This window comes from Somniosus microcephalus, unplaced genomic scaffold (genome assembly GCF_052327205.1).
Source record: "Somniosus microcephalus isolate GS21.2 unplaced genomic scaffold, FLI_Smic_1.0 scaffold1225, whole genome shotgun sequence".
Classification (NCBI taxonomy): Eukaryota; Metazoa; Chordata; class Chondrichthyes; order Squaliformes; family Somniosidae; genus Somniosus; species Somniosus microcephalus.
Window position 1 is genome coordinate 29377 of NW_028226412.1, and position 13046 is coordinate 42422.

Below are 13046 nucleotides of genomic sequence, written 5' to 3' on the forward strand. Positions count from 1 at the left end.
TGTACAACCCATGTGTGTCTCAGTGTCAGCTCCTGTAAGACCCATGTGTGTCTCAGTGTCAGCTCCTGTATGGCCCGTGTGTGTCTCAGTGACAGCTCCTGTACGACCCATGTGTGTCTCAGTGTCAGCTCCTGTACGGCCCGTGTGTGTTTCAGTGTCAGCTCCTGTACAACCCATGTGTGTGTCAGTGTCAGCTCCTGTACGACCCGTGTGTGTCTCAGTGTCAGCTCCTGTATGACCCGCATGTGCTTCAGTGTCAGCTCCTGTACGGCCCATGTGTGTCTCAGTGTCGGCTCCTGTACGGCCCGTGTGTGCCTCAGTGTCAGCTCCTGTACGACCCATGTATGTCTCAGTGTCAGCTCCTGTACGGCCCGTGTGTGTCTCAGTGTCAGCTCCTGTACGACCCATATGTGTCTCAGTGTCAGCTCCTGTACGGCCCGTGTGTGTCTCAGTTTCAGCTCCTGTACGGCCCGTGTGTGTCTCAGTGACAGCTCCTGTACGACCCATGTGTGTCTCAGTGTCAGCTGCTGTACGGCCCGTGTGTGTCTCAGTGTCAGCTCTTGTATGGCCCGTGTGTGTCTCAGTGTCAGCTCCTGTACGGCCCGTGTGTGTCTCAGTGACAGCTCCTGTACGACCCATGTGTGTCTCAGTGTCAGCTGCTGTACGGCCCGTGTGTGTCTCAGTGTCAGCTCCTGTACGGCCCGTGTGTGTCTCAGTGTCAGCTCCTGTACGGCCCGTGTGTTTCTCAGTGTCAGCTCCTGTACGGCCCGTGTGTGTGTCTCAGTGTCAGCTCCTGTACGACCCATGTTTGTGTCAGTGTCAGCTCCTGTACGGCCCGTGTTTGTCTCAGTGACAGCTCCTGTACGACCCATGTGTGTCTCAGTGTCAGCTCCTGTACAGCCCGTGTGTGTCTCAGTGTCAGCTCCTGTACGTCCCGTGGGTGTCTCAGTGTCAGCTCCTGTACAGCCCGTGTGTGTCTCAGTGTCGGCTCCTGTACGACCCGTGTGTGTCTCAGTGTCAGCTCCTGTACGGCCCGTGTGTGTCTCAGTGTCAGCTCCTGTACGTCCCGTGTGTGTGTCTCGGTGTCAGCTCCTGTACGACCCATGTGTTTCTCAGTGTCAGCTCCTGTATGGATCGTGTGTGTCTCAGTGTCAGCTCCTGTACGGCCCGTGTGTGTCTCAGTGTCAGCTCCTGTACGGCCCGTGTATGTGTCTCAGTGTCAGCTCCTGTACGACCCGTGTGTGTCTCAGTGCCAGCTCCTGTACGGCCCGTGTGTGTCTCAGTGTCAGCTCCTGTACGGCCCGTGTGTGTCTCAGTGTCAGCTCCTGTACGGCCCGTGTGTGTCTCAGTGTCAGCTCCTGTATGGCCAGTGTGTGTTTCAGTGTCAGCTCCTGTACGATCCGAGTGTATATCTCAGTGTCAGCTCCTGTACGGCCCGTGTGTGTCTCAGTGTCAGCTCCTGTACGGCCCGTGTGTGTCTCAGTGTCAGCTCCTGTACGGTCAGTGTGTGTATCTCAGTGTCAGCTCCTGTACGGCCCGTGTGTGTCTCAGTGTCAGCCCCTGTACGGCCCGTGTGTGTCTCAGTGTCAGCTCCTGTACGGCCCGTGTGTGTCTCAGTGTCGGCTCCTGTACGACCCGTGTGTGTCTCAGTGTCAGCTCCTGTACGGCCCGTGTGTGTGTCTCAGTGCCTGCTCCTGTACGGCCTGTGTGTGTGTCTCAGTGTAAGCTCCTGTAGGGCCCGTGTGTGTCTCAGTGTCAGCTCCTGTACGGCCCGTGTGTGTCTCAGTGTCAGCTCCTATATGACCAGTGTGTGTTTCAGTGTCAGCTCCTGTACGACCCATGTGTGTCTCTGTGCCAGCTCCTGTACGGCCCATGTGTGTCTCAGTGTCGGCTCCTGTACGACCCGTGTGTGTCTCAGTGTCAGCTCCTGTACAACCTGTGTGTGTGTCTCAGTGTCAGCTCCTGTACGGCCAGTGTGTGTCTCAGTGTCAGCTCCTGTATGACCCGTGTGTGTTTCAGTGTCAGCTCCTGTACGACCCGTGTGTGTCTCAGTGTCAGCTCCTGTACGGCCCGTGTGTGTCTCAGTGTCAGCTCCTGTACGACCCGTGTGTGTCTCAGTGTCAGCTCCTGTATGACCCGTGTGTGTCTCAGTGTCAGCTCCTGTACGACCCGTGTGTGTCTCAGTGTCAGCTCCTGTACGGCCCGTGTGTGTCTCAGTGTCAGCTCCTGTACGACCCATGTGTGTCTCAGTGTCAGCTCCTGTACGGCCCGTCTGCGTCTCAATGTCAGCTCCTGTACAGCCCGTGTGTGTCTCAGTGTCAGCTCCTGTATGGCCCGTGTGTGTCTCAGTGTCAGCTCCTGTGCGGCCCGTGTGTTTCTCAGTGTCAGCTCCTGTATGGCCCGTGTGTGTCTCGGTGTCAGCTCCTGTACGACCCATGTGTGTCTCAGTGTCAGCTCCTGTATGGCCCGTGTGTGTCTCAGTGTCAGCTCCTGTATGACCCGTGTGTGTTTCAGTGTCAGCTCCTGTACGGCCTGTGTGTGTCTCAGTGTCAGCTCCTGTACGGCCCGTGTGTGTTGCAGTGTCAGCTCCTGTACGACCCCTGTGTGTGTCTCAGTGTCAGCTCCTGTACGACCCGTGTGTGTCTCAGTGTCAGCTCCTGTACGGCCCGTGTATGTGTCTCAGTGTCAGCTCCTGTACGACCCGTGTGTGTCTCAGTGTCAGCTCCTGTACAGCCCGTGTGTGTCTCAGTGTCAGCTCCTGTACGGCCCGTGTGTGTTGCAGTGTCAGCTCCTGTATGACCCGTGTGTGTCTCAGTGTCAGCTCCTGTATGACCAGTGTGTGTTTCAGTGTCAGCTCCTGTACGACCCGTGTCTGTCTCAGTGTCAGCTCCTGTACGGCCCGTGTGGATCTCAGTGTCAGCTCCTGTAGGGCCCGTGTGTGTCTCAGTGCCAGCTCCTGTATGACCCGTGTGTGTCTCAGTGTCAGCTCCTGTATGGCTCGTGTGTGTCTCAGTATCAGCTCCTGTATGGCCCATGTGTGTCTCAGTGTCAGCTCCTGTACAGCCCGTGTGTGTCTCAGTGTCAGCTCCTGTATGGCCCGTGTGTGTCTCAGTGTCAGCTCCTGTACGGCCTGTGTGTGTCTCAGTGTCAGCTCCTGTACGACCCATGTGTGTCTCAGTGTCGGCTCCTGTACGACCCGTGTATGTCTCAGTGTCAGCTCCTGTACGACCCATGTGTGTCTCACTGTCAGCTCCTGTACGGCCTGTGTGTGTCTCAGTATCAGCTCCTGTACGGCCCATGTGTGTCTCAGTGTCAGCTCCTGTACGACCCGTGTGTGTCTCAGTGTCAGCTCCTGTACGGCCCGTGTGTGTCTCAGTGTCAGCTCCTGTACGGCCCGTGTGTGTCTCAGTTTCAGCTCCTGTACGGCCCATGTGTGTCTCAGTGACATCTCCTGTATGGCCCGTGTGTGTCTCAGTGTCAGCTCCTGCACGACCCATGTGTGTCTCAGTGTCAGCTCCTGTACGACACATGTGTGTCTCAGTGTCAGCTCCTGTACGACCCATGTGTGTCTGAGTGTCAGCTCCTGTATGGCCTGTGTGTGTCTCAGTGTCAGCTCCTGTACGACCCATGTGTGTCTCAGTGTCAGCTCCTGTACGACCTGTGTGTGTCTCAGTGTCAGCTCCTGTATGGCCTGTGTGTGTCTCAGTGTCATGTCCAGTAAACACAGCGGGTAAAAGGGGAACGACTCTCTCCTGCCTGGGACAGTACAGTTTACATACATCTCCGTTATTTCCTCCAACTGTGGGTTGGTGTGCTGCGATGCGATTCGATAGAGCAGGACACACTATAGAGGAGTCAGTACCCATCCAGTCACCACTTTAGTTGGGCACAGTAAACGGTAAACTGATTACAGATGTGCTACAAAATGGTGTCCCCCAGCTGATGTGAAACATCTGGAATTGCATGAATACTAAAAGAATGTTCACCCCAACTGCTCTAACCCAAACCTCCTTCCACTGAATTCCAATAACCGCAAACCCTCAATGGATCAGTCATTACCACAATATAGATAAGATATACCTATCTGAGGCCGGTGTACAGAGTATGATGTACAGTTACACAGTGAGTGACCCTTACCCTGAATAAACAGTGACTCTGTACAGTTACACAGTGAGTGACCCTTACCCTGAATAAACATTGACTCTGTACAGTTACACAGTGAGTGACCCTTACCCTGAATAAACATTGACTCTGTACAGTTGCAGTGAGTGACCCTTACCCTGAATAAACAGTGACTCTGTACAGTTATAGTGAGTGACCCTTACACTGAATACACAATGATTCTGTACAGTTACACAGTGAGTGACCCTTACCCTGAATAAACAATGATTCTGTACAGTTACACAGCGCGCGACCCTTACCCTGAATAAAAAGTGACTCTGTACAGTTACACAAAGTGACCCTTACCCTGAATAAACAGTGACTCTGTACAGTTACACAAAGTGACCCTTACCCTGAATAAACAGTGACTCTGTACAGTTATAGTGAGTGAACCTTACCCTGAATAAACAATGATTCTGTACAGTTACACAGCGCGCGACCCTTACCCTGAATAAAAAGTGACTCTGTACAGTTACACAAAGTGACCCTTACCCTGAATAAACAGTGACTCTGTACAGTTACACAAAGTGACCCTTACCCTGAATAAACAGTGACTCTGTACAGTTACACAGTGAGTGACCCTTAACCTGCTGAATTGTGAGATGATGCTGGCTTCTTTGACGTTAGATATTACGCTGCAGCAGTGTCACTGAGCTTTGAAGCTGCTTTTTGGGTCTGTAACTTGTGACTCATAATGTTCCTGTAACGTGTTAGTGCCTTAGTCACTGGGCATTGCCTGCTGCCTAGTTTTGCATTCAGCCTATGTCGCACCCTGCTCCACTCACACACTCACCCGTATCTCTCTTTGGCCTCTGAGACCCTGTCCCTCTGACGCCGGTTCTTGAACCAGTTGCTGACTTGGGTGGTGCTGAGTCCCGTGGTCTCGGCCAAGTCCCGTTTCTCCCTGGGGGACGGGTACGGATTGTGGCTGTACCAGTCCCTCAGAACGCTGCGAGACTTCTCCTTGAAACAGTAGCTCGTCTCGTCCCCATCCCAGATGGTCCTGGGCAGAGGGAACTTCCTCCTGACGCGGTACTTGCCCACCGCGCCCAGGGGCCTCCCTCTCAGCTTCTCCGCCTCGGTGTAGTGGGCCCTCAGCCACAGCTGCTGGAGTTTAGGGTGGTTGTGTGGCAGGAACTGGTGGCCCTCCAGGATCTTGTAGAGTTCCCTGAAGCTGCCCCGATGGTAGGCCACCACAGCCTTGGCTTTGAGAACACTCTCATTTTTGTGGAGATGATCGCACGCAGGGAGGGACCACAGGAAGCGGCCTAGCCTGTCGATGTTGCCACACTGTTGGAGGACTTCACACACACAGGCCACCTGCTCCTGGGTAAAACCAAACGCTGGCAGCATGGACATCTCAATGCTTAGGAGTTGGTGGACCACACAAACCAGGGGACCTGTTGCTAGGATGGAAACCAAGTCAAGATCTTGTCCACTTTGGAGCACAATCCCTAGGCCGGGACTGAGAACAACACTTTCAGAGAAAGTCCAATATCCTAAACTACACACATCTTGGCACCGTTTTCAAACTGGGATCACGAGATTGGACGATGGAAGAATGGTCCCCACGTTTAGGGTTAGATGTGGGGGGGTCTACAACACTCAACCTCTATCCAGTCTTTAGGCCAAGGCTGAGAGTTTGTCCAAAGCCTGTAATTATCTCCCGGATTGAGCCAGTCCTTCGCCAAGAGCTGAAGCCAAAAAGGAAACTGACTCTGTCAAATCAGCTCTTGTGCAGTTCAGACAATCTCTCGAAAACAGCTCCGAACTTGAGGTAGACCCTTGGGAACACACTTTGAGCCAGTCCGATCAGGCAAGTAGCTTCAGGAGTCAGACCCGTGCCCTGATCGATACCCAGCCAATTCCAAGGGCAGTCTCCTCGGTCAAAGGTGAGATCCAACCCAAATCCTGGGGCTTCTTCCCAAAGAAATAATTGGCAGTATCTCCGCGAGTCGAATCCTCGCTTGGACAAAGCAATAGCTGTATGTGTGAGGAGGGAGCTACTAGAGACAGAGCTTTACAGAAACAGGCCCTGTGTCTCTCAGAGAAGGTAAAATGATCGTCCGTCCTGAATTATTCACCATGGAGACTCTCAGTCAGGGCAGAAACTTGACACCATTGGAGCTCAATCAAGGGTTGGACTGAGTATTGTTGAAGCCAGGGAGTTCAGGCAGTGAAGTATATTTAAAGAGACAGCGTCCCTCTCACAGGCCTTCTCAATCCAACAACTCCGTTTCCTCCCCAGTCCAACCCAGCCGATGGGGTTTACGCACCAAACCTTCATCAAAGGGAAGATTTTCAGATGCCATTTGCTGGAACAATTCAGGAAACACATCTGATCCGGGACCGAGCAGGTGGGATCTCTGTTTGCTGGTTAAAGAAAGACTCCCATTTCTCCCGCACCTTTCACCAACACAGGACGTCCCAGAGCGCTTCACAGCCAATGAAGTACTTTCGAAGTGTAGTCACTGTTGTAATGTAGGAAACGCGGCAGCCAATTTGTGCACAGCAAGCTCCCACAAACAGCAATGAGATAATTGACTGGATAATCTGTTTTAGTGATGTTGGCTGAGGGATCAATATTGGCCCCAGGACACCGGGGAGAACTCCCCCTGCTCTTCTTCCAATAGTGGCCGTGGGATCTTTTACATCCACCTGAGGGGGCAGACGGGACCTCGGAAATTGCTAGAGTCTATAATTAAGAATAGGGTGACGGAACACCTTGAAAATGTTCAGTTGATCAGGGAGAGCTAGCATGGATTGTGAAAGGCAGGCCATGCCTGACGAACCTGATTGAATTTTTTGAAGAGGTGACTAAAGTAGTGGACAGGGGAATGTCTATGGATGTTATTTATATGGACTTCCAGAAGGCATTTGATAAAGTCCCCCATAAGAGACTGTTAATTAAGGTGGAAGCCCATGGAATTGAAGGCAAATTATTGACCTGAAATTGGCTGAGCGGCAGGAGAGAGAGTGGGGATAATGGGCAGGTACTCTAATTGGCAGGATGTGACTCGTGGTGTCCCGCAGGGATCGGTGTTGGGGCCTCAACTATTCACTGTATTTATTAATGACTTAGATGATAGGCGAGAGAGACACCTATCCAAATTTGCCAATGACACAAAGATAGGCGGCATTGTAGGCCGTGTAGATGGAAGCATAAAATTACAAAAGGATATTAATAGATTAAGTGAATGGGCAAAACCGTGGCAAATGGATTTCAATGTAGGCAAATGTGACGTCATCCACTTTGAACCTAAAAAAGATAGAACAGGGCACGTTCTAAACGGTGAACAGTGGAGGTCCAAAGAGACTTGTGGTTCCAGGTACATCGATCATTAAAATGTCATGAACAGGTACAGAAAATAATCAAAAAGGCTAATGGGATGCTGGCCTTTATATCTGGAGGACTAGAATACAAGGGGGTAGAAGTTATGCTGCAGCTGTACAAAACCCTGGTTAGACCACACCTGGAGCACTGGGAGACCACACCTGGAGCACTGTGAGACCACACCTGGAGCACTGTGAGACCACACCTGGAGCACTGTGAGACCACACCTGGAGCACTGTGAGACCACACCTGGAGCACTGTGAGACCACACCTGGAGCACTGGGAGACCACACCTGGAGCACTGTGAGACCACACCTGGAGCACTGTGAGACCACACCTGGAGCACTGGGAGACCACACCTGGAGCACTGGGAGACCACACCTGGAGCACTGTGAGACCACACCTGGAGCACTGTGAGACCACACCTGGAGCACTGTGAGACCACACCTGGAGCACTGTGAGACCACACCTGGAGCACTGTGAGACCACACCTGGAGCACTGGGAGACCACACCTGGAGCACTGTGAGACCACACCTGGAGCACTGTGAGACCACACCTGGAGCACTGTGAGACCACACCTGGAGCACTGGGAGACCACACCTGGAGCACTGTGAGACCACACCTGGAGCACTGTGAGACCACACCTGGAGCACTGTGAGACCACACCTGGAGCACTGTGAGACCACACCTGGAGCACTGTGAGACCACACCTGGAGCACTGGGAGACCACACCTGGAGCACTGTGAGACCACACCTGGAGCACTGGGAGACCACACCTGGAGCACTGTGAGACCACACCTGGAGCACTGTGAGACCACACCTGGAGCACTGTGAGACCACACCTGGAGCACTGTGAGACCACACCTGGAGCACTGTGAGACCACACCTGGAGCACTGGGAGACCACACCTGGAGCACTGTGAGACCACACCTGGAGCACTGTGAGACCACACCTGGAGCACTGGGAGACCACACCTGGAGCACTGTGAGACCACACCTGGAGCACTGTGAGACCACACCTGGAGCACTGGGAGACCACACCTGGAGCACTGTGAGACCACACCTGGAGCACTGTGAGACCACACCTGGAGCACTGTGAGACCACACCTGGAGCACTGTGAGACCACACCTGGAGCACTGTGAGACCACACCTGGAGCACTGTGAGACCACACCTGGAGCACTGTGAGACCACACCTGGAGCACTGGGAGACCACACCTGGAGCACTGGGAGCAGTTCTGGGCCCCGCACCTTAGGAAGGATATATTGTCCTCGGAGGGAGTGCAGCGCAGGTTTACCAGAATGTTACCCGGACTTCAAGGGTTAAGTTACGAGGAGAGATTACACAAATTAGGGTTGTATTTCTTGGAATTTAGAAGGTTAAGGGTTAATTTGATCGAAGTTTTCAAGATATTAAGGGGAACAGACAGGGTAGAGAGAGAAACTATTTCCGCTGGTTGGGGCCTCTAGCACTAGGGGGCAGAGTCTAAAAATTAGAGCCAGACCTTTCAGGAGTGAAATTAGGAAACACTTTGACACAAAGGGTGGGAGAAGTTTGGAACTCTCTTCCACAAATGACAGTTGATGCTAGATCAATTATTAATTTTAAATCTGAGATTCATAGATTTTTGTTAACCAAAGATATTAAGGGATACAGGGCAAAGGCGGGTAGATGGAGTTAGGTCGCAGATCAGCCATGATCTCATTGAATGATGGAACAGGCTTGTGGGGCTCAATGGCCTCCCCCTGTTCCTATGTCTAATTAATTTTTACATTTATGCATTTTTGTGCTCCTTGGGAATACAACTCTCCATGCACCTAATGTCCCATCAAACACTCCCAGGGCAGGTACAGCACGGGTTAGATACAGAGTAAAGCTCCCTCTACACTGTCCCGTCAAACACTCCCAGGGCAGGTACAGCACGGGTTAGATACAGAGTAAAGCTCCCTCTACACTGTCCCATCAAACACTCCCAGGGCAGGTACAGCACGGGTTAGATACAGAGTAAAGCTCCCTCTACACTGTCCCATCAAACACTCCCAGGGCAGGTACAGCACGGGTTAGATACAGAGTAAAACTCCCTCTACACTGTCCCATCAAACACTCCCAGGGCAGGTACAGCACGGGTTAGATACAGAGTAAAGCTCCCTCTACACTGTCCCATCAAACACTCCCAGGGCAGGTACAGCACGGGGTTAGATACAGAGTAAAGCTCCCTCTACACTGTCCCATCAAACACTCCCAGGGCAGGTACAGCACGGGTTAGATACAGAGTAAAGCTCCCTCTACACTGTCCCATCAAACACTCCCAGGGCAGGTACAGCACGGGGTTAGATACAGAGTAAAGCTCCCTCTACACTGTCCCATCAAACACTCCCAGGGCAGGTACAGCACGGGTTAGATACAGAGTAAAGCTCCCTCTACACTGTCCCTTCAAACACTCCCAGGGCAGGTACAGCACGGGTTAGATACAGAGTAAAGCTCCCTCTACACTCTCCCATCTAACACTCCCAGGGCAGGTACAGCACGGGTTAGATACAAAGTAAAGCTCCCTCTACACTGTCCAATCAAACACTCCCAGGGCAGGTGCAGCACGGGTTAGATACAGAGTAAAGCTCTCTCTACACTGTCCCATCAAACACTCCCAGGGCAGGTATAGCACGGGTTAGATACAGAGTAAAGCTCCCTCTACACTGTCCCATCAAACACTCCCAGGGCAGGTACAGCACGGGGTTAGATACAGAGTAAAGCTCCCTCTACACTGTCCCATCAAACACTCCCAGGGCAGGTACAGCACGGGTTAGATACAGAGTAAAGCTCCCTCTACACTGTCCTATCAAACACTCCCAGGGCAGGTACAGCACGGGTTAGATACAGAGTAAAGCTCCCTCTACACTGTCCCATCAAACACTCCTAGGGCAGGTACAGCACGGGTTAGATACAGAGTAAAGCTCCCTCTACACTGTCCCATCAAACACTCCCAGGGCAGGTACAGCACGGGTTAGATACAGAGTAACGCTCCCTCTACACTGCCCCATCAAACACTCCCAGGGCAGGTACAGCACGGGGTTAGATACAGAGTAAAGCTCCCTCTACACTGTCCCATCAAACACTCCCAGGGCAGGTACAGCACGGGTTAGATACAGAGTAAAGCTCCCTCTACACTGTCCTATCAAACACTCCCAGGGCAGGTACAGCACGGGTTAGATACAGAGTAAAGCTCCCTCTACACTGTCCCATCAAACACTCCTAGGGCAGGTACAGCACGGGTTAGATACAGAGTAAAGCTCCCTCTACACTGTCCCATCAAACACTCCCAGGGCAGGTACAGCACGGGTTAGATACAGAGTAAAGCTCCCTCTACACTGTCCCATCAAACACTCCCAGGGCAGGTACAGCACGGGTTAGATACAGAGTAAAGCTCCCTCTACACTGTCCCATCAAACACTCCCAGGGCAGGTACAGCACGGGTTAGATACAGATTAAAGCTCCCTCTACACTGTCCCATCAAACACTCCCAGGGCAGGGACAGCACGGGTTAGATACAGAGTAAAGCTCCCTCTACACTGTCCTATCAAACACTCCCAGGGCAGGTACAGCACGGGTTAGATACAGAGTAAAGCTCCCTCTACACTGTCCCATCAAACACTCCCAGAGCAGGTACAGCACGGGTTAGATACAGAGTAAAGCTCCCTCCACACTGTCCCGTCAAACACTCCCAGGGCAGGTACAGCACGGGTTAGATACAGAGTAAAGCTCCCTCTACACTGTCCCATCAAACACTCCCAGGGCAGGTACAGCACGGGTTAGATACAGAGTAAAGCTCCCTCTACACTGTCCCCATCAAACACTCCCAGGGCAGGTACAGCACGGGTTAGATACAGAGTAAAGCTCCCTCTACGCTGTCCCATCAAACACTCCCAGGGCAGGTACAGCACGGGTTAGATACAGTGTAAAGCTCCCTCTACACTGTCCCATCAAACACTCCCAGGGCAGGTACAGCACGGGTTAGATACAGAGTAAAGCTCCCTCTACACTGTCCCATCAAACACTCCCAGGGAAGGTACAGTACGGGTTAGATACAGAGTAAAGCTCCCTCTACACTGTCCCATCAAACACTCCCAGGGCAGGTACAGCACGGGTTAGATACAGAGTAAAGCTCCCTCTACACTGTCCCATCAAACACTCCCAGGGAAGGTACAGCATGGGTTAGATACAGAGTAAAGCTCCCTCTACACTGTCCCATCAAACACTCCCAGGGAAGGTACAGCATGGGTTAGATACAGAGTAAAGCTCCCTCTGCACTGTCCCATCAAACACTCCCAGGGCAGGTACAGCACGGGTTAGATACAGAGTAAAGCCCCCTCTACACTGTCCCATCAAACACTCCCAGGGCAGGTACAGCACGGGTTAGATACAGAGTAAAGTTCCCTCTACACTGTCCCATCAAACACTCCCAGGGCAGGTACAGCACGGGTTAGATACAGAGTAAAGCTCCCTCTACACTGTCCCGTCAAACACTCCCAGGGCAGGTACAGCACGGGTTAGATACAGAGTAAAGCTCCCTCTACACTGTCCCGTCAAACACTCCCAGGGCAGGTACAGCACGGGTTAGATACAGAGTAAAGCTCCCTCTACACTGTCCCGTCAAACACTCCCAGGGCAGGTACAGCACGGGTTAGATACAGAGTAAAGCTCCCTCTGCACTGTCCCATCAAACACTCCCAGGGCAGGTACAGCACGGATTAGATACAGAGTAAAGCTCCCTCTACACTGTCCCATCAAACACTCCCAGGGCAGGTACAGCACGGGTTAGATACAGAGTAAAGCTCCCTCTACACTGTCCCATCAAACACTCCCAGGGCAGGTACAGCACGGGTTAGATACAGAGTAAAACTCCCTCTACACTGTCCCATCAAACACTCACACTAATTTTTATATCTTCTCGAAGTAGGAATATCATCTCATTCCAAAGTTGTGGGCCGTTTTGGGCGACACATGGAGCAGTCACGTGCAGACAGGGTTGGGGGTTTGCGGAGAGTCGGGTCGAATGGAGGCAGAATTTAAAAGTGGAGAAAAAAATATCGGGTAGCAGATTCACCGTGTGCAGACGTTTGGGTTCCCTCGCTCCTCCTTCCAGCCCCCGCGAGCCCCCCACATAGGCACTGCCACTCATTGGGGTGCGGATTCCTTGGGCACCGGCAGGGCTGGCAGCGAGACACAGGGACCGTCACTGCCCTGCTCGCCCTTTCCAGCAGGGAGTCACTCGAGCAGGAATCGGCCTGGCTGGTGGCCTCTTTCACTCAGGGGCAATGAGCCACTGTGGAGGGCGAGGGCTCCCCCACTCACCCTGCGGGCGGGTCGGACCCTGGGGGCCCCCTGAGCCCAGGGGCAATGAGCCACTGTGGAGGGCGAGGGCTCCCCCACTCACCCTGCGGGCGGGTCGGACCCTGGGGGCCCCCTGAGCCCAGGGGCAATGAGCCACTGTGGAGGGCGAGGGCTCCCCCACTCACCCTGCGGGCGGGTCGGACCCTGGGGGCCCCCTGAGCCC

General features: G+C 53.0%; 1 protein-coding gene across 1 annotated transcript in view; it reads right to left on the reverse strand.

Moving 5' to 3' along the window:
- LOC147080694 (homeobox protein six1b-like) overlaps positions 1-6254 on the reverse strand; it is a 29927-nt gene extending 23673 nt beyond the window's left edge. The window contains exon 1 of the mRNA XM_085981111.1: positions 4955-6254. Coding sequence (XP_085837237.1) covers positions 4955-5520 — 566 coding nt within the window. The 5' untranslated portion in view covers positions 5521-6254. The remainder of the gene's footprint in view (positions 1-4954) is intronic.
- Between the last annotated feature and the right edge of the window lie 6792 nt (positions 6255-13046).